General features: G+C 56.5%; 1 protein-coding gene across 9 annotated transcripts in view; it reads left to right on the forward strand.

Annotated features, from left to right (window-relative positions):
• Positions 1 to 25,060, forward strand: part of STRA6 (signaling receptor and transporter of retinol STRA6) — a 29,293-nt gene that overhangs the window by 2,335 nt on the left and 1,898 nt on the right. For 2 of the 9 annotated variants that reach the window (XM_036840628.1, XM_036840573.1), the window contains exons 2-17: positions 4,177 to 4,357; positions 9,258 to 9,324; positions 9,627 to 9,712; positions 11,281 to 11,420; positions 12,017 to 12,040; positions 12,224 to 12,390; positions 13,782 to 13,904; positions 16,147 to 16,214; positions 16,393 to 16,469; positions 16,742 to 16,803; positions 17,751 to 17,913; positions 21,520 to 21,595; positions 22,634 to 22,767; positions 23,905 to 24,022; positions 24,112 to 24,213; positions 24,861 to 25,024. In XM_036840628.1, the coding sequence (XP_036696523.1) occupies positions 4,242 to 4,357; positions 9,258 to 9,324; positions 9,627 to 9,712; positions 11,281 to 11,420; positions 12,017 to 12,040; positions 12,224 to 12,390; positions 13,782 to 13,904; positions 16,147 to 16,214; positions 16,393 to 16,469; positions 16,742 to 16,803; positions 17,751 to 17,913; positions 21,520 to 21,595; positions 22,634 to 22,767; positions 23,905 to 24,022; positions 24,112 to 24,213; positions 24,861 to 25,024 (1,687 nt within the window). In that variant the 5' untranslated portion in view covers positions 4,177 to 4,241. Of the gene's footprint in view, positions 1 to 1,727; positions 1,788 to 3,410; positions 3,427 to 4,176; positions 4,358 to 9,257; positions 9,325 to 9,626; positions 9,713 to 11,280; positions 11,421 to 12,016; positions 12,041 to 12,223; positions 12,391 to 13,781; positions 13,905 to 16,146; positions 16,215 to 16,392; positions 16,470 to 16,741; positions 16,804 to 17,750; positions 17,914 to 21,519; positions 21,596 to 22,633; positions 22,768 to 23,904; positions 24,023 to 24,111; positions 24,214 to 24,860; positions 25,025 to 25,060 lie in introns of those variants that run through there. The other 7 variants (XM_036840579.1, XM_036840591.1, XM_036840600.1 and 4 more) reach the window with 5 other exon arrangements.

Consider the following 25,060-nt stretch of genomic DNA (forward strand, 5'->3'; position numbering starts at 1 on the left):
AGGACTTAGCCACCCCCCAATCTGTGCTCAGCTAGGAGCACTGCTGGCCTGGGCTGCTCCCTGGGTGTTGGTGTCAGCCTCATCTGAACGTGCCCGTGTGGGCTCACGAGGGCACAGCCAGGCAGCCCTGAGCCCTGCCCTGCTCTCTCCTTGCCTCTCAGACTCCCCTTCTCAACTCTCCTATGACACTTACACCTCATTCTTGCTGCCATTGCTGACCCTGTCTGACCTCAGGGCCCTGCTCCAGGCCCCCTCCTCCAGGAAGCCTTCAAGACTGCTCAGTCCATCTCCTTATTCTTCTTCCTCTCTTCTCCCTTCTCCGAGTTTTTACTGTCTGTCTTCCAAGTAACTCCACCGGCCAGCTCCTCCTCTCCTGCAGGTCTCTGACTTTTTTGGATACGAGCCCCCCTATAAAGGGTAGGCCCAACTCCAGAGGGTAGGCCCTGGACTCTGCCGCCAGGCCTTTGGAGAAATTCTTCAGGAGCACATCATTACCATCTTTCTCCTCTCAATACTTTTCCTTGCCAGCTTGCAGTCTGGCCAGGTGGCATCCTTCCTAACACCTCAGAGGTAACCTTCCATTTCACAGATGTGAGCTCTCCTAGCTTCAAGCTGAGGAGGTACTTTGGGCTCAAGGAGTGGGGTCCCCTTCCCAGCCTGAGCTACGCAGCCACCTAGTAGCCATGGATCTTTGACCCAGCCTGCCTCCCTGCCCCCACCAGAGTGGATAGGGGAGCTGGGGGCCAGGAGGGTGGGTGGAAGACAATGGGGGACGCCTGGGCAGTCACAGCTGCTCTCTGTGGCTTTGACCTTCTTACTACAACCAGTGCCTGGTGTGCTGGCTCCACATTCCTGGGCCGTGAAGTCATTGAGGGCAGGGAGTGGGGGCCTAGGGGAGAGGAGAGCCCACAATCAAAGAATCTCCTGGCTGGATAACCTATCCCTCCTGGGAGAGAGGCAGGGCTGAGACTCAGAGAAGCCAAGGGAATCACTCAAGGTCACACAGCCAGTCCCAGGGCTCAAACCCAGGTAGGCTGCCTCCCCAACCAGGGCATTTCTCCCTGCCATATAGAAACCCAGCTCTTTCCTTCTGGACCTGCTTCCTCCAGTTTCAGCCTGGCCCTGACTAGAGGTACTGAGCAAAAGACTGCCCTCTGTCCGCTGTGCTCGCACCTGGGGAGAGAGACGAAGCTCACACTTCCTCACCTCTGCTTAGGGCCTCCCTGAAGGTGGCCTCTGCATCTCCCCAGTAAGGAGGGAGGTGGCACCATGGGCACTGGGCTAGCCTGGGGAGGGGGGGTGGGGGGAGGCGCTGTCTCCACTTGAGGTCTCTTTGGGGGCAGAGCAGGGTTTGGGTCGGGGAAGAGTGCAGTGGGGAAGGGACTGTGCCTGGACTTAGCTTGGACCCCTCCCTGCCAGCCTCGCTGTAGCCCCTGAGGCTGATGGAGTGTCCTCCAGGCAGCCTGAATGTCTTTCCTCAGTGCCCATTTGGGTACCGCCCCGCTTCGTTCAGGGGTCTGCTGAAATATCACCTTCTCAACTGCGCCTGTTCGCACCATCCTCCCTAAAATAGCCAACTCCTGTCTGTCTGTCTCTCCTCTCGTATCCCACTGTATTTTCCCTCTCAGCACACATGACACATGTTTTGTCTCCCCCTGCCCCCCACTACACATGAGGTTCCCTGGGGCATAGGACTTTATCTATCTTGCTCGCTGCTATATTCTCAGCGTGGAGAACCTCGCCTGGCACATAATCGGCATGCAGTCAACATCTGTGGAATAAATGAGGTAATGAACAAACCAGACTGAGGAGGCAGACTCAGGCTCCCTGCAGGGTAGAAAGCAGTTTCGGACAGGGATTTATCCAGCTACGAACTTCTCTACCTTGTAGAGGGAGTGAGCTCCCCGGCACAGACTGGAGACTCCAATTGTTGGAGGAATCATGAGGGGGATTTAAAATCAGATAGTGAGTTGCTCCCTAAGCTATGGGTCTAGGACTCCTGAGCAGTGAAGGGAATGCAGGGCTCTGGTGTTGGAGCAGAGGGCTCTGGAAACCTGGCTGGAGAAACAGCAGCCTGCACGGGACAGGCCCATGGAGGAGCGATGGTCACCAGAACTAGCAATGGCTTTGCCAAACCCAGTTTAGAAAGTCCCTGTGGCCCTGGTGCTGGGTACTGTGCATCAGGGGGAGGAGGCAGGAGGAGGAGGAGAAGAGGTAGAACTCTGCCCTCAGGAGATCATAGCCAGGCCTGATCCCTGGGATCAGATGGGCAGTGTGGGCTCCTGCATTGCATCAAACAAAGTTCAGGTTCAGCTCTGAGTCAGCACATGCTGACATCTCTGTGGGGTGGCAGAGGGGAGGCCAGACCCCTCTTCCTGGAAGAGGGGTCATTTGGGAAGGAGGGGGAGGAACAAAAGCCAACAGAGCCCTCAGGCCCTAATTCTGGAAGGCCTTGTGAGCCTGGCTACAGAATTTGGATGGGGAGCTTTTAGGATTTCAAACTCTGTCCCTTCTGAGCATCCCTCATGCTGTTCCCTCTACCAGGAACACGCTTCCCTCCACTACCCACCCCACCCACCAACTCCACCCTCCTGCGCAGCTGACTTTTCCCTGCCCTGGATCTCCACTGAAAGGTTTCTTTCTTCAAGACACACACCGCACCACCCCCGCCCTGCATTCTTTCAGACCAAATTCAGTTTCCTGTGGTATACATCAGGGCACTCTGTGCCTTCCCTTTGTAACCCTCAGATTCAAGGTCACTTACCTACTTGGCTGTGTCCCCCTGAACTGTAGACTCTCCCGTCCCAGGACCCCAAACAGTGCTGGCACTTAGTAGGTGTTCAATGAATTTATGTTAAAATAATAAATGGATGAACGTCCTTTTGAAAAGCTTGTTGAATGAATGCCTTTGCTGGGTAGGGCCATGGCCAAGGCACCCTGTGGGGTATTGGAAGGACAGGGACCCTCAAAGTTTCAGGGGGCCTGACTCCCACCCAGGGATAGGGGGCCTGAGAACTGCTCTCTGCCTTGTCTGCATCTTGCCATACCTCCACCCCCGGTTGGGGGCCTGGAGGGGCAGAGGAACCTCCATCTCCTGCCCAGTCCCTGCCTTCCTCACCCTCACTCTCACCCCACACTCCGGGAGGAACAGGAGGCAGGCAGGGTTCTTGCCTGCCCGTGGGTCTGGTTCATGTTTAAAGGACTAATTTCTGCCTTGTGGGGGTGAGTTATCTCCTTGTGAAATCAAGTTGGAGAAACAAAAAGATTTTACCAGTGAGACACATGTTCCTCCAGGAGAAGGAACCGACGGGCTCCCTCCCCTCCTTCTGGCCCTGGCCCAGCAGCCTCCCTGGGTTGCTGGAATGCCTGACTTGTCTGTAGGGCCCTGCAGATGTGTGCGAGATTTGGGGCAGGCGCTGAAGGCAGGTATGTGCGTGCAGTCAGGTGCCGGCCCTCCTGGCTGCACTCCTCCCAGGCTCAGGCCGCCAATGGAGCCGAGACCTCCACCTCCGGAAGGGGGTCTTGTGAGGACCACGGTGTGTTCCCATCACTGAGGCCCAAGGGGGCCAGCGAGGGGCAGGCTGAGGCTGGGGGATGGTCTCGAGGGAGCCTGAACAAAGAGGGGGGATTGGGCTGGACCCCTGAGAGCGGAAGGGGCTGGGAGCCCAGCTGGGAGGGGCCTGCAGACTGTGCTGAGCCCGCCCGCTGCCCGCCCACCCTTTCATCTCCGCAGCTCCTTCCTCCCTGGTCCTTCCTTGAGTGTGTGTCCGTGGGTCCATCTGGGTGGGCTTGAGGAGGGGGAAGGAAGGGGGTGCTCTCTGCGGGCAGCTTGGATTGGACAAAACTTCTTTGAAAATGGTGTTTTGAGTCAAAACCTACCGGTGGCCAGTCATAGAGAGAGACAGACGGGGGGGTGCTCCAGCAAAAGCCCAAGGACCCTGAGGGGGCACCATCCCCAAGGGATAACTACCTCCTGCAGGACCTCGCGAGACTGGGCGGGAAGGGACAGGAGGGGACAGGAGAAGCCCTTCCCCTTCTCCTGTGCCAGCCGGCCCAGGCCCTCACTCCCAGGAGGGCTTTTCCCAGAGAGCTAAAAGCAAGAAAGTAACCTTTAGGATTAAAGAGAAACGTTTCTTTGTTTGGGTTTTCTTTCTTTTTTTTTTTTTCCCTCCTAAGCCTCTTTTCACATCTGTAGTGGCTTTTTCCCTCTGGTTTGGGGGTCAGAGGAAAAGGGCCAGAGAATGTCGACCCAGGCAGCAGGGAACCAGACCTCCTCCGGGGCCACAGACGACGACGACTCCTACGGCAGCTGGTACATCGACGAGCCCCAGGGTGGCCAGGAGCTCGAGCCGGAAGGGTGAGTTGGAACCCCTGGCTCTGTCGGCCAGCACATGGGGTGTGGCAGAGGTTACTGATGGGGGGCGTGGGGAAGACCCTGAGCGAGGGCTGCTAAGAGGGGCTCTGCCGCTCATTTGCTGTGTGAACCCTTGGCAAGTCACAGCCTCTCTGGGCTTCAGTCTCCTCGCCTATTAGGTGAGAACAGCCCTTGCCCTGGTGTTAAGAAACTTGAGGTGGAGGACCTGGGCCAGGCTAGTCCCCTAAAAAGCACCTGTGTGGTGTGTTTGGTTTTTTTTGACTTTATTTTATTTTTTTGGGCTGTGCCATGCAGCTTGTGGGATCTTAGTTCCCTGACCAGGGATTGAACCCCGGCCCCGGCAGTGAGAGCACTGAGTCCTAACCACTGGACCGCCAGGGAATTCCCTGTGGTGTGTTTAAAAAACAGATTCCTGGGCCCCATCCTTGCAAACTCAGATCCAGCTGGGCTGGGGTGGCTCCCTGGTGACTCTGGCCTGTAACCAGGGTGGAGAGTCCTGGGTGAGTGGTTGAGGGAGTCGGGCCTGCCTTCAAGGTGTTACTGGCCCCTGTGGTGACCATCTGGGGTGTGCTGTTAAAAAGCGTCAGGTTCTCTGGGCAGGCCTGGGGCGGGGGGAGGTCTGAGGAAACATGCCGCCCCAGTTGGCTTTGGCTGGTCTGAGGCTCCGTGAAGATGAGGCCCTAGTTCTCTTCAGCAGGAGTGCTCGGGCCAGCCCAGGGGAGGGAGGCGGCCTCAGCCCAGCCCAGTGTGGCCTGAGGACTCGGCCCACAGCCGCCTCTGCCCAGATCCCTTCTATCTTTGTTTAGTCTGGGCAGCCTGGCGGAGGAGCTGGGCCTCCTTGTGCCCCCATGCTGCCAAGGACGCCTTGCCTGCGTGGGCCCCAGAGCCCAGATCTCCCCTTGTTGTCCCTGGCCCCGGCCCCATCCCCTACCTCCCTTCTCTGTCTGAAGGTTTGGGGAACTGGAAAGGTGAGGCTGGGGGTTGCCCTGCCAGATGTGTGCACATCTGTTCTCCATCAACAACCAAAACAGGAGAAGGGAAAAATGCTCGCGTGCCTCCCCAGGGGCCAGGGCTGTGGCCTGGCCAGGCTGGGGTCACCCGGCAGGGATGGAGGCCCCACCCAGGCCTGGGGGAAGGAGATGTTGTTTGGAGGACGCGGGGTTCTGACCACCTGGAAAGCAGCCCTGCTGTCAGCAAAAGTGTGCCCTCTTCCCCTTCCCTGGCTGACCTCGAAAGCCCAGGGCTCCCCAGGTTCCTGCTGTGTATGTGTGAGGTGGGAGAAGCAGCAGAATGGAGAGGGGTCCAGGAGCCCCAAGAGGACACAGAATCTGACCTGAGTTAAGGCCCTAATTTGAAGCTGTGTCCTTAGCCACTTCAGGGCCCAGGCATTGGCTGGGGCCAGGCGTCTGCAGCCAGCTCTGTGGCTCAGGTATTTAGATATGGCCTTAGAATAAAGTTGGGTGCATGGCAGGGACTAGGTGATGAGGAGTACTGCCCCTAAGGTGGGTGTCATCTAGAATTTGTAGCTCCCTTCTCTCCCTGCAGGTAAGAATGAAGAGCTTTGTTTGAACCTACTTACTTGGCCAAACCAAGTCGAGCTTCCTGCCAAAGGTGGGAGTGGGAAGCTGGGATCCCAGGGGAATCCCAAGGAGGCAAACTTGGACTCACTTCTCCCTGCGTGAGTCAGACACCCTGGCGAGGTGGTGCACCAAAGCTTTGAGGAGCTCTGGACAGTGGTCCCCCCTGTACCTCAGCGTGCCCCAGCAGGCTGGAGTCGAGGTTGTGGGTGACAGTGTCTGGGATGGACTCAATCTCCTGGTCACATTTATCCAAGTGCCCCCTTGGCGCCAGGACCTGGTTGGAGAGGTTGGGGGCGGGGGTGAGTCTGATGGCGATGGGATGCCCTGTCTGGGGTCTTCTGTGGACATAGGATTGATGTGTATAAGCCGAGCTGGCTCTTTCCTACCCCCAGAGGCTCCTCTGGTCAGGTTATGGGCCCTACTTGCTATGTGCTCGTGTGTCATCCACCCATATCATCAATACCGAGCTTCCCAGCCAGAGCCTGGGGATACAAATACATCTGTGGCAGCTGTCCAGGATGTCAGTCACCTCCCCACCACTTCAAAGGGCTGCCTGGAAGGCGGAATTGGGAGGCTTCCTTCCTGGCCTGCCCTCCCACCAAGTGAGGTCAACGCCAGGGTGATCTGCAGGCCCTTCTGCGGTGGGAGCAGGGAGAGGGTCAGGCAGCAGGGCTCCAGGCCTCCCGGGGACCACAGACCCACAGACCCCCGCCCCAGACAGTCAGCCTTTCCCTGTCACCCACAGAGATGTGTTCTGCCCTCCCCTCTGGATGGGGCCCTTTGCAACCTCTCACTCAGAGCCAAACTTCTAGAAACAGTTGTCTTGCTTCTTCTCTGTCTCAGTGTCCTCACCATACTGCAGTCTGGCCTCTGTCCCTGAGTGCCCATCACCACCTCTGAATTGCCCAAGACCAAGCCTCAGCTTCCTTGGGCTCCATTTGACTCTGTCCTCACTCTTCGTCTTGGAATAAGGCCCAGAACCCTACAGTCATCCCAGAAACTCCCCTTCCCTCTGCTCCTCTACATTAAGGCATGTAAAGTCTTCCACCTAAATACCTCTGAGATACTGCCTGACATTTCCGCTCCCCCGTGACTATTTATACTGAACCATTTGAAAATGCTGATATTCAACTGTTTTTGATGGAAAGAAATGGCAGTTTCATATGGTTCAACTTAATATCTTCCTCCACGTACTCCTTGCCTCTCACATCCTGGTCACATGCGGCTGCTGAAGTCAGACTACCTCAGTTCGAATTCTGGCTCTGGTGCTTTACTAGCTGTGTGATTTGGGCAAGATACCTAGCCTCTCTGAGCCTTGTTCTCCTTATCTACGCAAGGGGGATACTAATAGCACCCACCTCTTAGGTAATTAACTGAGTTAATACATAGAAAGTGCCTGGCACTTACTCAATGCTTAGTAAATACTAGTTACTGTTGTTGTTGTTATTCAAATCTAGCCACAGAAATCTCCTAAAATCCAGAACACTGTCCTGCTCAAACGCCCTCAGTGGCTCCCTAGTGCCTCCCATGCCTGCTATTACCGGCTCTCAGCCTGCCCTCTGCACTGTCATCAAGCTGAAAACCTTGCCTGGCGCCAGCCACACTGTCTACTGCCTGTCACTCCACTTTCTCATGCTCTTTCCTCTACATGGAGCTCCCTTGCCCCTTATTTGCCTAAAGAGATGCCACCATCTTTCAAACTCAAGTACCACCCCCTCTGAGGCCTTGCCCCAAATTTCTCTCCCTTTTCTGCATCCTTTAGCATCTGCTTGTGCCCCCTCAAGGATCAAGCTCCCACCCTCCCTGACATAGCGTTCTCTGTGTCTGTGCCATCCTGTCTGTCCCACAGCCAAACATCTGCTCAGCCAAATTTCTGTCGCTCAGACCTCAAACATTTGAGGGTCCATGAGCCTCAGCCAAACTGAGCTAAGTAAAGGGTAGATGGGGGGCCCCGGGTGGTACAGAAAGGGCCAGAGATGCCCCCAGACAGGGCCCTGGAGGGGGTCCATGGAGGTGAGGGTGGCTCCTGGTCTGGGGTGAGTGGGAAATGGTCAGGCTGCTCCAGGGACAGTTTGCGGAGCCCCTGCCCTGGCTGGGCCTGGTGCGGGGCGCAGGATTGAGTAGGACTTTGTCAGGTGATGAGATGCAGGCTGAGAGGGCCTGGAGGGGTGGTTCTGAACTCTTGGGTCTGGTGAGGGGCCCTGCCTCACCCAAACCCCACCCCACATACTCGAGTAAAATGCCTCAGAGTTGCAAGTGGGGAGTGTGAGACCTGAGCTCAGACAGCAGGAACCTGATCCCCTACATGGCACCTACTCTACTGCTTTGGGAAGAGGCTGGCTCTGCCCTGGCCAAGAAATTGCACAAAACAGACTTCTTCTGTCCCTCCACCCCAAGGACAAGCCCATGTGACCGGGCTCTTTCCTGCTTCTCGCTCTCTGGGATTTCCAAGCTCAGGGAGGTCGGGCTGTTCCAGCACAGAGCACTCAGGCTCACCCTTGGGATCCCTCTTTTCCACACAGCAGGAAGGAGCCCAGCGGGGTGGGTGAGCCCCGCCTGCGGCAGGGAGGGCCCAGCTGCAGGGCTTCCTCTGATGCCTCACCCACCAGAACTTGGTGGCCTTGCCCACACTGGTTACCTCCTTCTGGTGCTCCCAGGTTCCAACTGGGCAAACCCAGAGGTCTACCCCTCCCCCAGGAACCCAGTCGTATCAGCTCTCCCAGGTTCAGGTCCAGCCCTGAGCTCAGGGCTCCTACCTGATACCTTTCTCTGCCACGTGACTCAGCCCTTAATAAAACAGGTAAAGAAGAGACATAAATCCTGGAAGACCAAGGTAGATCATTCCAGTCAGAGACACAGACCAGACTTGGATTCCAGTGAGTGAAGGACAAATCATAGGACCGGTTGCTGATTGCCGGACCCAGGCAGTATGCTCAGCCACAGTTCTGAGGAGAGATCTGAGGCCTGGAGCAGTCAGGGAGGCTTCCTGGAGGAGGGAGGAATGAAGTGGGCCTTGATGGATAGAAAGGCCAAGCTGGCCCATTCTGTTTCTCCCATGTCTTCCCCTGGGAGCCCCCTGTCTCCTTCAGCCCTGTAACCTCAGAGCTGGGCATGGGACCGGCACACTGCAGGGTTATGAGAGGCCCAGAATGGCCCTGAGAAGGTGAACTGTCTAGGAGAGATCAGAGGGTCAAGGGAGGTGGTGGGTGGAGCCCCAGTATAGACAGCCTGGAACCCCTGACTGGGCTGCACACCTGGGGTTTCCCTACCTCGGCCTGACCCAGCCTTCACTTGCTCTGCAGGCTGGTGCCCTCCTGCCGCCCCAGCGTGCCACCCGGCCTCTACCACGCCTGCCTGGTCGTGCTGTCGGTGAGTCCCAACTGGCTTGCCACCTACCGCCAGCCTGAACAGGGGGATGTGTGTTCTTTGCTGGCGCTGGTGAAGGGAGACTCAGGGACCCCAAATATGGGAGTGGGTACCGGGAGTTCTCCCAGGGTGGGGACCCAAACCAGGATGCAGACCAACATTTCAAACTTCTGTCACCTCCTAGCCAGTCCCCAGTTGCTGCAGGAGTGTGCACTGTGGGGTAGGGGGTCCTGGGACCGAGTGCTCTGACTCAGCCCCTCAGGGGAGGCCTGGCACCCGAGCCCTCGTCTGTGCTCTCCTTTCAGATCCTCGTGTTGCTGCTGCTGGCCCTGCTGGTGAAGCGCCGCCAGCTCTGGCCCCACTGTGGGCACGGCAGGCCTGGGCTCCCCAGGTTGGTGTCTTGGCCTGGGCACCCCCGCTCAGGGGGCCCAGCTGACAGGGCCACTCTGGGAGGGTGGTAGCTTGTTAGGTACCTAGAAGCCAGCTCTGGCCTCCGGGACACCCCAAACTCTCTCAGTCTGGGGGCTTTCCCCATCCCCACCCAGATCTCCAGGCTTAGTTGGGACCCCCTGAGGGAAGGGGAGGGACCCACTCAGGTGCACCCACTCCTGTTCCAGACCCCAGGGAGACCAAGCCCAAGAGGGCCCAGCTCTAGGACACACCCCCTCAGGCAGCCCATGGTCTCGACAGGCCATGATCACTCCACGCCGTCTTTTATTTTATTTTTTTTAATATTTTGGCTGTGTTGGGTCTTCGTTGCTGTGCGCGGGCTTTCTCTAGTTGCGGGGAGCGGGGACTACTCTTCATTGCGGTGCACAGGCTTCTCACTGCAGTGGCTTCTCTTGTTGCGGAGCATGGGCTCTAGGCACGTGGGCTTCAGTAGTTGTGGCTCACGGGCTCTAGAGCGCAAGCTCAGTAATTATGGCGCACGGGCTTAGTTGCTCCGCGGCATGTGGGATCTTCCCGGACCAGGGATCGAACCTGTGTCCCCTGCATTGGCAGGCGGATTCTTAACCACTGTGCCATCAGGGAAGCCCCCCTCCATGCCATCTTGACCCTCATTTCCCTGAGGGTGTTACCTGGACCCTGATGCTTCAAGGCAGATTTATGAGGGATTGCCCTCCATTCCCTCTGGCTGAAATTTTCTCCCCCTGTTTCCTTCAGCCCTGCAACCCCAGAGCCTGGGACGGGGATGACCCTGAGGAGACAGGACTGGGCAGCCTTGTGTGGGAGAGACCAAAGGCCTGGGGGAGGTGGTAGGTGGAGCCCCAGTGTAGACAGCCTTGTAGACAGCCAGGCCTGGGCTGCACACTGAGGTGGGGTCTGCCATGTTGGTTTTGTGAGGAACTAGCCTGGGGTTTCTGCCACACTGGCTGGCCCAGGAAAGAGCGTGCCCTGCCTGGGGGAGGGCCTGGGGGAGACCGAAGCAGGATGGAGCCCTCAGGGCATGAAGGCAAGCTGGAGCACAGAAGCAGAGGGTCTGAGTGGCTTGCCCTGAGCCCAGAGGGGTGATGCCTGGGACAGCCGTGCCCGCTGTCTGCCCTCTGCCCCAGGGCCGCTCCCAGGCCAGGATGGCGGCTGTTGCATAAGGATGTTGTGACTCTCCAGCTCTCTGAAGGTCAGCCAGCCCAGACAGACCGATTAGTGTGGAGGCGGCTGTTTCCTGAAGCTTCCAGAGTGGGCGGAGGGAGCAGTGCTCAGGCTTGTTCCTTCTGTGTCTGCCTGTTGCAGGGGGTGGGGCAGGGGATGTTCCTGAGTCACTTTGCCGCAGGGCCCAGATCTGGTTACATAGGAGGCACTACACAGACATCTGTGGAATGAATACACGAAGGGACCTCAGTTTCCCCATCTGGAAAGTGGAACTGACTCCACCTCCCCGGTTTATGGAACTCGGTGTGTGGTAATGGGCGTGCAGGGCCTGAGCGACTGCCCCCTGTCCTGCCCCTGCCTCTGCACCAGCCCTGTGGACTTCTTGGCTGGGGACAGTCCCCGGACCGTGCCTGCTGCCATCTTCACGGTCCTCTTCAGCTCCCTGTGTTTGCTGCTCCCCACTGAGGACCCACTGCCTTTCCTGACCCTCGCCTTACCACCCGGCCAAGGTACCCAGCACAGCTGAGGCCCTGGGCTGGATTGCTGGGAGGGGGCAGGTGGGAATCCAGAGCACTGGGGCTCCCCATTCCAGCCATGAGCCATAGACCAGAAGACGCTGTCCCGTTACCCTCCCCAGCTGTCCCACCACAGTGCCTGAAACCTCTATTGCTCTGTCCTTGGGTCAATACTGCCCTCTCTGCTCTTGTGCAAACCCCACCCTCGGGAGGGAGGGAGCACAGGCTGAGTCCCCCAGACGGCCCAGTCCTGTGTGAGCATGAAGAAGGGTGGGGAGGGGTGCGGGGAGGGGTCCTGGAGACTTGAGCTGGGCTCAAGGAGGTGATGGTAAGAAGGACAGCTGCCATCCAGAGGAGACACCGCCCTGCAACATGACCTCCTTAGATCATCCGATCCTCACAGCAACTCCACAAAATGCAGATATTCGCCCCATTTTACAGTGGCAGATGCTGAGGGTCAGAGAAGGGAATAGTAATAAAATAGTAGCCTAATTTACTGAGTACTAACTCAGGCACTGTGCTAAAGCACTGTACACATACCTTCTCATTTTATCTTTGCTAATGTACTATATATTATTTCCATTTTACAGACGGAGAAACTGAGACTCCAAGAGGTAACTTGCCCAAGATCACAGAGCTGATACTAGTCAGAGCCTGGATTTGCATGCAGGGCTCTTGCCCACGGAATCGGCTGAGGGGCTGGGAAGATGGAGACAGGAGAGAAGCTTGGGTGGGTTGGACCCAGGCCCCACATCTGCCCCTCCATCCTGTGTCTCTCTGCCTGTTTTGCCTTCCAGGGCCGTGGAAGATACTGGCTCTGCTCTATTACCCTGCCCTCTACTATCCCCTGGCTGTCTGTGCCACGGTCAGGCATGGAGCCGCACACCTGCTCGGCAGCGTGCTGTCCTGGGCTCATCTGGGGGTCCAGGTCTGGCAAAGGGCAGAGTGTCCGGTGTCACCCAAGGTAACCACTGACTCACGACGACCTGGGGCGGCGGGGCGTGGAGGAGCTGCTTAAACCAGTGTGGCTCCTTTCCTCTCTGTCCTGCTTCCCTGTTGCACAGGATTCCACACCTTTACACACATGCTCATTCCAAGCTCCGCCCCTCTGTGGGAGAGGCTGGGGACCAAGCAGCTGGGCCTGCCCTCAGGAGCTTCCAGTCTGGGAGGGGGAAGGAGGGGGGAAGGGGCAGAGAAGGAGAGAGAGGAAGCCTGAAATCCCCCCATTATTGACCTCCCAGACTTCCCTTGGCCAGGCTGGAGTGGGAGTGAAGAGAGCTGGAGGACGCAAGTGCTGAGCTGGGGGATGGTCTCAGAGGGCTAAAAAGAGAATTCCAGAACCTCAGAACCTGGTTCACTGGAGCTGGCTGGGGTGTGAAGCTGACCAGTCCAGAGCCCAAAGGGTGGGGGTGTGGCCTACAGAGTCAGACAACCCAGGTTTGAATCCAGCTTTATCCCTTCCTTCCTTTGTTCATTCCACAAACATATCTGAGCATATACTCTGCACCAGGGACATTTCCAGGCACTGGAATACAGCTGTGAACAAGACAGATGAAGTCCCTGACATCCCAAGAGCTGTCATTCCAGAAGGGGACACACAGTCACACAAACAAACAAATATACGAAATGATGCCAGGTGGTGCTAGGTGTTTTGAGGACACCTTATCACATTTCTGAGACTCAGGTTCCCCCCCACCCTGCCCTGCCCTCATAAATGAAGTTGATAACACGAATCCCTCAGGGTAGAGTTGAAGATTAGGTGGTTTCCGTGAGAGCAGGGACTTCGTTGGTCTTTTTCACCAGCCAGGACCTGGCACATACTAAGCTCTCAATAAAAACATATTGAATTAACAAATAGATGAATACATATTCAACCCTAGGAGGGCCTCAACCCCAGGAGGCAGAGCATGTACTTCCCAGATGCCCAGGTTGCAAACTGTAATAGAAAAAGTCAGGCCTGTGTCAAAGCACCAGGAACGTAGGGACATAGAAGGTGGATGTCCCCCGTTTCAGGCCCCATCCCAGCCCCCTGGGGTGGGTAGGAGAGGATTAAAAAACATACTCCCTTTGGCTCCTGTAAGGGACCTGGGGGTCCAGGGGCCTGGGGGTCCAGGGGCCTGGGGGTCCAGGGGCCTGGGAGAGGGGCAAGCACCTCTGCAGGGCCTGAGAAGGGGAAGTAGAAGTTGGTGCCAAGTGGCCCTGGTTGGGGGGTAGCGATAGAACCAGAAGCCTTCCCATGCACCCTAGACCACCCTCAGGGCCCCCTGTGAGCTGGGAAGGGAAATGGACCCTGGTCTTCGGTTGGGGGAAGGAGGCAGAAGGTAGGTGTGTCTGGGTGTTTGTCTGTCCATCCAGATCTACAAGTACTACTCCCTGTTGGCCTCTCTGCCTCTCCTTCTGGGCCTCGGATTCCTGAGCCTTTGGTACCCGGTGCAGCTGGTGAAAAGCTTCAGTCATGGGGCAGCAGCGGGTTCCAAGGTAAAGGGGCAGGGCTGGGGTGGGCTCGTACTCAGCACCCAAGACACCCTGGACTTGCCCATATCTATTGTTCCCCTACATGTGGTCATGCCTGGTGTGGAGCCTAGAACATAACAGGTGCTCAGAAAATGTTTGCTGAGTCGCAGAGGGACTGGTTGGTCCTCCCTCCCCAGGCAAAGGCCAGGCCAGGCCCTCGGCTGGCACCCAGGATGCCCGGGGCACCAAACTGTTTGCACAGTGGGGACTCAACAAAGGAGAAGTGGGCCAGAAGACAGGGAAGTCATAGCTCTGTTTCTGAAACACTGAGGATCCTGCTGGAGAAATGAGACAGGCCAGGAGCCTTGCGCCTAAGAGGAGCTCTGCAGATGCTGACATGATTCAGGAAGCACCCAGGGCAGAATTGCGTTATGAATCAACCCTAGGTTGGATAATATTAGATAAAGGGGAGCGCTGGGAGAACTAAGGCAGGCTGAGGGGGCTTCCTGGAGGAGACAGACATAGCATGGACTAAAGGACAGTGAGGATCTGGAGTGGGGAGAGAATAAGGAGAAAGCATTACAGGCATAGGAAAGAGCGTGAGTAAAGGGGCAGAGGTGGGTTGCATCTCTTTCATTCATGCATGATTTGCAGCACCGGACAGGTCTTAGCACACAATAGACACTCAGCAAATATTTCTGAAGTTTTGGGTAAGTGGGTAGGTGGGTGTGGGGATGAATGTATCATGGCAAGAGGGAATTCTTACAAGATATGGCAATCTTATTTTAGATTAGGTAGACCTTCTAAGCACCTGCCCTGTGCCAGGCCCTGGGCTGGGTTTATGGACTTAGCCGAGTGACTCGTGTCGGACCTCCAGGACTCCCAGTGCGCTGGGGGAGATGGGTGCAGCAACATGTATTTACAGTGCACTGTGAGAAGTGCAGCCAGGGCTCATCCAGCGGACCTGGGAGCATGGGTGGAGGCGGGGCCCAGTGCTCTTCCTGGCGAGAGAGGAGGGAGAGGGAGACTGCTCCGCAGAGGCCCTTGAGAAAGGTTAAAGACACAGATGCAAAAGGCTGATTGCTCTGCAGATGTGGAGGGTGAAGGAACGGCTTGAAGGGTGGCATCTAGGACAGACAGCAGGTGGGTGGTGGCGCCAGTTGCTGACATACGCAACGCTGGATGAGAGCAGGTGTGCGGGGAACGATGTGTAGCTAGCTGTAGGTGTGTGGCGCTGAGGGGTCTGGCGGGCAGCTGGACCGTGGGCCTGGAGCTCAGGAGAGGGGCTAGGACTGAAGCCAGAGAAAGAGTGAGGTCCCCATGGAGGGATGAAGAGCGAGGGGAGAAGAGGCAGGTGGGCTCAGCATCTCCGGGGCGACCCTGGGTCCCCCACAGGCCCACCTGACTCCGGGTTTCGCTCTCACAGGGTAGCAGTAGGGTCCTCAGTACTTGTCACTACTGCCCTCCAGATGCTCAGAAGAGGGGAGCAGCTCCCCAGGATACACAGCACCTCGTCCAGGCCCTTCCCTTCTCTTCCAGGAATCTTCTCGGCCTCTCCCTCCATTGCATGCCTTTCCTCTTGGGAAGTCTTAGGAGAAATAAAATCCTCTTTGGCCCTTGGTCAAAGAGTTTTAAGCCTCAAAGGACACAGTCAAGCTTTGAGCTGACCCACACCTGCCCTGGATCCCAGGGTTGCCATGGCAACAGGTGACAACGGCCTATATTTTCCTAATCATCAGGGGCCAGGGGTTCACTGCATCTTACTGTGGGCCTCTGCCACTTGGCAGGGAGTTTAAGGCCTGGAATGTGGCTTAGACAAATCAGGTCACCCTTGTGATCTCCCTGGAGTAGGAGAGGGCTGGGGGGATCTGACCCGAAATGGCCCTATCCCGTGTCCTGGTCAGAGATGTGCTCGTGGGACATAAGTTCCCTTTTGCTTCAGTCTTAGCTACTAGAGGCCAGAGGGCCAGGAGGAAAGCAGTGATGTGATGTGACTGAGTAAAGCTGGAGAGGGTTGGAGATAGACCTTAGGGAGAACTTCCCTGCATTGAGAGTTCTTAGATAGGAGACTGATTAGTCTTTTATTTACGGAGGAGGAAAGGGCAGCTTTGGGGGGCATGGACCTCGTCCCCACGGGATGGCCCTTCTCTGTACTCCACCACAGCCAAGAGGTTTGTACGCGCACCTACTATGGTACCCTGAGCCAGGGCCCCAGGGATGGCTCAAGACAGGTCCCGTCTGCTTGTCCATTTGTCTGTCGCCACAGGGGCTGCAGAACAACTACTCTGAAGAATATCTGAGGACCCTCCTTTGCCAGAAGAAGCTGAAAAGCAGGTGAGGTCCTAGGCAAACCCTTTGGGCCAGGGGACAGGCCTGGGCAGGCAGGTTTGTTTGGGAGGCTGGCACTGGGCAGCATGGTGGGGCAGAGATGAGGAATGAACCAAACCCTGGGGCCCAGGCTCAGGGCAGGGGCTTCTCCTGAGAGCTCCCTCCTGCCTGGGTCTTTCTGCAGCTCCCACACGTCCAAGCAGGGCTTCCTGTCCCGGGCCTGGATCTACTTCAGACACTACATCTACACTCCACAGCGAGGTATGGCATGGGGAGCTGAGGTCGAGAGTGACAGGTGACCTCACCCCTCTTTTGCACAGAACAGCTGCAGTAGAAGGTCCGCTCCTTTCCCCCAAACTCTTGTCATCAGGAAGAACAACCCCAGCTTGGGACGAGGGGAAGCCCCTGGCCTGGCCTTGGTGGTCCAGGGTCCTGTGAGCCCTGGCCCTTTTCCTAGGCCTCTTGGGAGGGATGGGGCTCCCGGGGCTGGATGGTGCTGGGGTTCACCACACCCCTCCTTTTGGGGACTGCAGGATTCCGACTCCCCCTGAAGCTGGTGCTTTCAGTCACCCTGACAGGGACGGCCATCTACCAGGTATGTCCTGCCTCTGTCGTGCCATTTGCCTCTGGACCCCTGCTCCCAGCCCCCAAGGCTGAGATGGCTCAGGCCCTCAGCTCAGCTCTCCAAAAGCCCCACCCAAAATCCTGCCCAGCTGCTTCTGGCCATCTTGGGAATGCTGGCCTACCCAGAAGAGAGGGAATGGTAACTCTTGTTGGGCTCACATAGGGTCAGAGCACGCGTTTTGGAGTCACATAAATGTGGATTTAAATCCTAGCTCCTTTATTTACCTCCTGAGTGACCTTGGGCAAGTTACTCAACGTCCCTGAAACAATTAGCTCAGCTGTGAAATGGAGGAAATAGAATTACTTCCTTTTAGATGGGAAGATTTAGTGAGATAATATGTGTTTGATAAATCCCCACCACCACTACCGCACCCCCCCCAGAAAAAAAAACAAACAAAAAATCAAAAACCCTGGAAGGTAGGTATGATTTCTCTCCATTTTACAGATGGAGGAAATTGAGGCTGAGAGATGAACTTGACTTGGCCAAGTTCCTCCAGTTAATATCTCAGGGTAGCCAAAATTTGAATCCAGGTCTGTCCAGCTTCAATGCCTGTGCTCATTTATAGGACACTTCGCTTTCTCCAACATGGAAAAATTGGAAGTTTTATATTCTGAAGTTTAGATAGATAGATGATTGATAGGCAGTCAGAGGTATACACATATACTTGTGCTGCTTGAAAGCATATCTGAGGCCTATGAGGCTAAAGTCGTATCTGTTTGTAACGTGCTGATTAGAGGCACGAGGATGCTGCTCTAAGGGACAGATAAGAACACTGTGGAGGGTGATGGGCTTGTGGATGCAGCCCGTGTGCTGCCAGAGTTTCTTCCCCGAAGTCTCAGAAAACACTTTTCCTGGGATGGGAGTGCCTGGTGTGAGCACAGCCAGGCCCTGCCGCCCTGATTTGGGGGTTCTTCCAGGTGGCCCTGCTGCTACTGGTGGGCGTGGTACCCACCATCCAGAAGGTGAGGGCAGGGATCACGACGGACGTCTCCTACCTGCTGGCTGGCTTTGGGATCGTGCTCTCAGAGGACAGGCAGGAGGTGGTGGAGCTGGTGAAGCACTACCTGTGGGCTCTGGAAGGTGAGGCGTCTCGGGAGCCCCCGAGGGCTGGCAGTGGGGACCTCAGCTGGGATACCTGAGCTCTGTCCCGGGTGCTGCGGACATGCGGGGTGTCCTTGGGCATGTCCCTTCCCCTTTCTGCGTCTTGGCTGCTTCATCTCCAAATTGGGGTGGTTGGACCTTCCAGTTCCAAGTCTCTGAGACCTGAAGGTCATCTCAGCGGGCCCCTGTTAGCTTGTGTGGTGTCTCCCACCCCCACCCCGAGTGACTTTGCCCAGCTCTGCAGGCGTGGAGATGGGGGAGGGTGTGGTATGTGTGAGCTGAGGGGACAGCCCTGGGCCTTTGCTGCGGGTGGGGAAGGGGAAAAGGAGGCAGTGAAGTGGGACAGTGCGCCAGGATTCTGAGCTAATCCTCATGGCAGGTGGGTGGGGTCAGGCAGGGCGGATGCTTTCTCTTCCCCAATCCCTGTCCTCCAGGCACTTCCTTTCTCCTTCCTTCCCTTGACAATGAGCTCCTGGGCTCGGGAACTATACTAGTCTCCCCTTCTGTGGTCTGATGCCTCCTTTAGCCCTTAGCCCTGTTTCCCACCTACGCCACCTCCACAGCCCTGTGGAGGAGACTGAGAAGTATCCTCACTTGACACACGGGGAAGGAATCACCTGAGGTTGTACAGCCAGGCAGACGGGAGCCAAGAGAAGAACACAATCTCCTGACGCCCAGGCTGGGGATCTCCATCACCTTGAGACAAAGCCTGGTGGTCAGGTGTCATGGGGCCTGCACCCTCTGCTGGCTTGGGAGTCCCTGGCTGGCAAAGGCACCCTGGCTCTTGAGGAGTAACATGTGATGGTCAGAGCCTAGGCTGCCAGTATTGCAGGTGGAGGTGTGATTGCTCTGCAGCTCTTCCTTACCATTACCATAAGGGAGGGAGTAGGAGTGGGCAGAGGTGTGTGCAGTGACTGCTTCCTTCCCCGACCACCACTCCCACCACTTTCCTGAGTGCGTCTGCTCCCTGGAACTGTGGCCAAAGCCCACAAGATAGACAGGTGACAAGTTCTGGATGGGCTGAAAATGACATCTCCAGGGAGATTTTCCAAGTTGGCTGCAATCTGGGCCACAGGCAGGAGCAGACATGGCCCACATCCGTCCACATCCAAGCTCACACCTTGCTCACAGCAGCCCTGTTAGGTCAGCGTCATTGATCTCATCTCACAGAGCAGGAAATCAAAAGGCAGAGGGAGGAAGTGACATGTCCAGGACAATGGATTTGGTTTCTACTCAACACACCTGACACTTCTAATCACATGCTGCAGTTTCCAAGCCCAAATGCTCCCACTTTGGATCTCCTTGGATGCAGGGATCAAACAGATCAGTGTTCAGCCTTCTAGTTCACGGACAAGGAAAACTGAGGCCCAAGAGGATTAGAGATATGCCCCAAGCACTCAGCAAGCCAGGGATGGAACTGAGATTAGATCTGAGCCTGGGGACCCTTTGGTTCTTAGCCTAAGAAGCGAATGTCTTCTGAGTTTCGAGAGCCTGTTTTAGGGCTGCCCACCTGGCACCTGGCATCATTCACAGAAAGCTCACACTCTGAGTCAGGCAGACTAGATTAGAATTCCTGCTCCATCACTTACCAGCTGTGTGACCCGGGCAAGCCACTTTACTCCTTTGGACCTCCATCTTCCTACCTGCAAAATGGGTGCTGAAGCTCTAAAGGCAACCTTGTCCTAGAGGTGCTTGATTGGGTAGGGGAGACAGACTGATCCACAAAATCAGGGCCCAGAAGGGGGAAGGTGCAGAGTCCCAGAGGAGGCAAAGTGCAGGAAGATTTTATGGGTACCAGGATTAGGAGGGACCCAAGTTTGGAACATTTGAGGTAGAGAGGAGCAAGAGGTAGACAAATGGAGACCAAAGGCCAGGCTGGGGCCAAGGGGGCTTGCTAACCCTTCACCCCAATTAACCTATTCACTCACCTGGGCAGGCTCAGCAGGCAGGCTCCTCACCCCCTGGCAGAAACAGTCCAGAACGTACCTTCGCTGGCACTGTGTTGGCTCTAGGAGGGCAGATGGAACAGGGCAGAGCTGCGCTTGCCCAGGGCTTTCTCCTAGCCTTACGTTTCAGAAAAGTGCCCCCTTCTGCCCCCGGAGGAGTGAGCCAGGGACAGGCAGATTGGCCCCAGGTTTCTGTAGCGGTCATCCTCAATACTGGCTGTGCCTGAGAATCACCTGGTAACTTGTAAGAAATCCCAAGGCTCAAGCCAGACTTCAGAAACCTTGAGGGTGGGGCCCAGCCTCTGTGATTGGACAAGCCCTCCCCACGATTCTGATGCCAGCCTGAGTTTGAGAACCACTGTAGCAGGAACTCTACACATGTCGTTGGCTGATTGATTTCAATCAGTTGCTGTTTGAAATAGATCATTAAGGCTCTGTCTTTGAAAAAAAAACAAACAAACCCAGTTCAGTGGTTCTTAACCCTGACTGCACATCGGAATTACCGAGGTTGCTTTCCCAAAAGCTACGGCCTGGGTCCTATGCCCAGAAATTCTGATGTAATTGGCCTGCGGTACAGCCTGGGCCATGGGAATTTGAACAGCTCCAGGTGATCCTAATATGCTGTCAGTGCTGAGACCCACATCTCCAGAACCTGTGGCTACAAGGACCTAGTGCTTGCCTCTCCCGTGTGTGTTTGCTCCCCTCCTGAGTCTCTGATGGGAACCAGGGACGCTTCCCTTGGCTGACTAATGAGATCAGAGTGCAGACAGCCTGGGCTCATTCTAGGTCTGCTTGGAAATGATTGCACCACTTGCTCTGTCACTTCCTAGCAGTGTGGCTGGCGGGTCAGGCCCTCTCTCTGAGTCTCAGCTTCTTTGTTGGTGCCATGTCTCCCTGTGCCTCTCCTGTGGGGCTGCTATGAGGGTGTTGAGTAAGACTGGATGTGGATATAGGGTGGAAGGTTTGTAGCCCTGCATCCCTGCTATGCTAAATGCCAGGCTTGTTCACAACACCATGCATTCTCCCCCAGCTGCTGGTGATACAGGGAGCTCATAATCTGTGCACATGGACAGGGAAGGTGGTGACCCGGGAGATGGGTAGCAGTGGTCACTTCCCTCATTCTGATGGACTCAGGCCACACTGACGGGCGCTCACATCTTAACAAAGGCCATTGATGCAGGCCCTGATGGGGTTTTATGGCTCACAACATGCTGGGAGATGGGCAGCCCAGTAGTGTGCCCGGCATGGGCAAGCTGAGGATGGGAGATGAAATGACCCCCTGAAGCCCACACAGCCAGGAAGCCATGGAGCTGAAGGCGGATGCCACATTGGATGGAGTCTCTCACTGGGGGTCACACAGCAATGGAAGCAGCAAGACCAGGGTGAGGGCCAGGTCTGCAGCCTCAGAGCTGGCCTCTCTCTGTCTTGGCCACCAGATGTCACCTGGCAGTATTGGTCAACCAAGGTCATCGACTTATACTGGATCTGAGAACAGGGGATGTGACAAGAGGCCTCCGCTCAGAGTAGGGCGTGGGGCAGGGATAACTCCCACCCAGGTACCACCCTGGCAGCAGTTCAGGGTCTCCCAGGAGACCCCCCAGGCCCTGACCTCCCACTTTGCTCCCTTTCCACCTTCCAGTTTGCTACATCTCGGCCTTGGTTCTGTCTTGCTTGCTCACCTTCCTCATGCTGACCCGCTCGCTGGTGACACACAGGTTAGTGACAGGCTCTGACTCCCCCCCGGTGCAGACGTGGGGAAGGGGTCAGAGCCCTGTGGGCCTGCAGCACCCCTGACCCAGGAGGCCTGTGGGGAAAAACTTGGGGCTGGAGGGAGGGAGAGTCCCTGCAGGACCAGGCTGTTACTGAGCCCAGCTGCCCAGCTGCCCTGTGGTGGGTGGAGAAGGTGGGGCATCCCTGTCCCGTTGGAGAAACATCTGTGACTGATGTACGGCTGATGAAGGGCTGGCGTGGGGCCACCTGGGAAAGCTGGCATGCTACCTGGGAATGGAGATGAGGGAGGAAGGGTGCCACAGGCGGGAGGAACTGTGTGGGCAAGAACAAGTGTGAAGTGTGGGTGAGGAGTGGACGGGCTGGCGCTGGGGCACCAGAGAGATTATTGTGGGACATGGAATGCCAAGCCGCCTACCTTGCCCTTTCATGGTGAATGGTAAGGAGCACTGAGGAAATGTGGGCAGAGAGGGAGAGAAGCTTCTAGTTGGGAGTAGAGTGGGTGGGGAGGGGAGGGCCAGGGACTTAGCAGGGAGCTGGTCCGTATGCCGTACATTTATCAGGCCTCAGGGTTCCTGCCCCGGGATCTTTTCTCACAGGGTTGGCTCTACTTAGGCTGGCATATCAAGGCCCTCAAGCCTCTGCCTGCCTGGAACCTTGCCTCCTGCCCTGATGGCCGAGCTGCAAATCACTTTCCATCCCTACTGTTGTGTCCCACGTTCCTGACTTGGCTCAGGTTGAGCCTTCTGCCTTAATTTGTCTCCCTTGATCCCTGCCCCGCCCCCCACCAGCTTAGTCTTATTCATCCTTTAAGACTCAACTCAGACATCACCTCCTCCGGGAAGCCCTCCCTGATCTCCCAGGCTGGGTTAGTAGCTCCTCTGGGCTCCCACAGCTCTGGACTACCCTGCCCATGGCTGTGGGTTGTACTTAGACTGGGAGTTCAGCCAGAGGCTGGCCCAGAGCAGGAAATTAGGGAGCGTGTGTGCTCCCTGAGATCACTGGCTTCCTCACTCCCACCCCAGGGCCAACCTGCGAGCTCTGCACCGAGGGGGCGCCCTGGACCTGGGCCCCCGGCCCCAGAGCCCTCGCCCCTCCCGCCAGGCCATATTTTGTTGGATGAGCTTCACCGCCTACCAGACTGCTTTTACCTGCCTTGGTGAGCGCCCCCTTGCCCACTCCACCTGACCTCGGCTGGCCCCACTGGCCCGAGTCGGGGAGGGGAGGGTGCTCAGCAGGTCTTGGCTGCCTCTGGGCATCTGCCTGTGCTGGAGCTGGCTCTGGGGTAGAAGCAAGAGGAGGGACCCTCCTTGCCTTCCCTGCCCTCAGGGAGTCCACACAGGTGGGGTGGGGGGGGTAGGTGCAGGGGCCCTTGCTAAAAGGATACCCATCACATGAGGATGGCTCCTGGGTGCCACCAGGGGTTTACACAGAAGGGGACCCAGGGCTGGAAAGTTCGAGGAGGCATATTCCTGCTCTTGTAAGGGAGGGCAATATCATGATGGGCTGTCTCAGGAGGTCATCCCTGTCACTGGGAGTATTCAAGCATGGGTATGTGGCCATGGTTGGGGGCCGCAAGGAGGGCCCTGCTCTGAGAGAACTGGACTAGATTAACTTCAAGGACCCCTCCAAGCTCTGAGTTTCTGATTCTCCCCTTGGGCACTGCAGTGAATAAAGTCCTTACAAATGTGAGGGGGCTGGGGCCATTGTTGCCAAAGCAAGGGCCTGATTTCTCCCTCTGCCGATGGTTCCTTCAGTTCTCACCTTGCTGGCAGAGGTGGAAGAAGATGATAAAGGGGTAGACGAATCACTAGCACCAAAAGTCATAATTCCTCGTATAGGTAAACTTTATGCCTCTGAAACCCTTTTGTACATATCCCATGTAAACAATTAGCCAACTGTTTCAACAGGCAACTTTCAGGTACCTACCATGTGCCAGGCTTTGGCCAGTAGGAATGCAAACATTAATTTCAAATACTGTTTTGTCCTCAAGGACTCAGGAGCAACTGGGGGAAAATAACATTTGCAAAGCACTCTGTGGTTTTCAAAGAGTTGCCACAGATACTGTCTCATTGGATCCTGACAACAGCCCTCCTGGGTAGGGGCTGCTATCCCCTTATTTACAGAGGAAGAAACCAAGGCTCAGAGAGGTAAAATAACTTGCTCAAGGTGGCACAGCTAAGCAGCAGCAGAGCAGGTATCTGAAACCAGGTCTGCCCAGTTCCAAAGCCTTGGGCTCCTGGGAGTGGCAAGGGTGGGCTGATGCCTTGCCCTGTTCTCCTCCCCATGCTGGCAGGGCTCCTGGTGCAGCAGATCCTCTTCTTCCTGGGGACCTTGGCCCTTGCCTTCCTGGTGTTCATGCCCGTCCTCCACGGCAGGAACCTGCTGCTTCTCCGGTCCCTGAAGTCCTCGTGGTGAGTGAGGCAAGGGGCCGAGGGCTCTGGGACCGCTTCCCCGAGGACCACTAATAATGACACCATCCCCATCCCCTCACCCCCCACAGGCCCTTCTGGCTGACCTTGGCCCTGGCTGTGACCCTGCAGAACATGGCAGCCCACTGGGTCTTCCTAGACACTCACCATGGACGTCCAGAGCTGACCAACCGGTGAGGGGGCTCCTGGGCTTGCACATCCCTTAGGCCCTCAGCTGCTTCTTCGGTGGCTTTCTTTTTGTGCCCTTCTCCCTCGTCTGCCATCTTTCCCCTTTCTCTAATGGGGAGCCCAGTGAGTAGTAAAAAGAGCTTGTCTTAAAAGGGGTCAGTGACCCAGCTTAGTCCAAAATACCTCTCTGTTTACCTGTCACAGGGCCAGAAATACCCCCATAAGCCTTTCCTGTTTTGGGGATCAATACCGCTCTCCCCTTTGCAGGAAGGAGGTTAACAGAAATATTATTTCTATGCTAGGCTGTGGGAGGACCTTGGCCCCAGGAGAGACTTAGAGTCAGTGGACAAGGGACCCAGAGGAGGGAGGTGGGGACACCAGGGTCATAGAAAGATCCAGGTGGACCTGGACTTGAACCCCACTGACTAGCCACACAACCTTAGCTAAGTCACCCAGTCTCTCTTGGGCCTCTGTCTCCCAGACGGGTGGAGTGGGTGAGCTGGGTGGAGAGAGCAGACCCAGCCCAGGAGATGGGTACACAGAGGTGTTCTCAACAAATACATGGCAGTTGTGGTCATCTAGGTCTGACACTGACGCTGAGGAAGGGACTCGGTGTGAGGACCTGCCTCAGCTCTCTTCCCCCTGACCCCAGGCGAGCACTCTATGCAACCACCTTCCTTCTCTTCCCCATCAATGTGCTGGTGGGTGCCACGATGGCCGCCTGGCGAGTGCTCCTCTCCGCCCTCTACAATGCTGTCCACCTTGGCCAGATGGACCTCAGCCTGCTGCCACCTAGAGCCGCCACTTTCGACCCCGGTAAGGTTACTGGGCAGGAGCTGGGGGCAGGGGATG

The sequence above is a fragment of the Balaenoptera musculus genome, chromosome 2 (genome assembly GCF_009873245.2).
Source record: "Balaenoptera musculus isolate JJ_BM4_2016_0621 chromosome 2, mBalMus1.pri.v3, whole genome shotgun sequence".
NCBI lineage: Eukaryota > Metazoa > Chordata > Mammalia > Artiodactyla > Balaenopteridae > Balaenoptera > Balaenoptera musculus.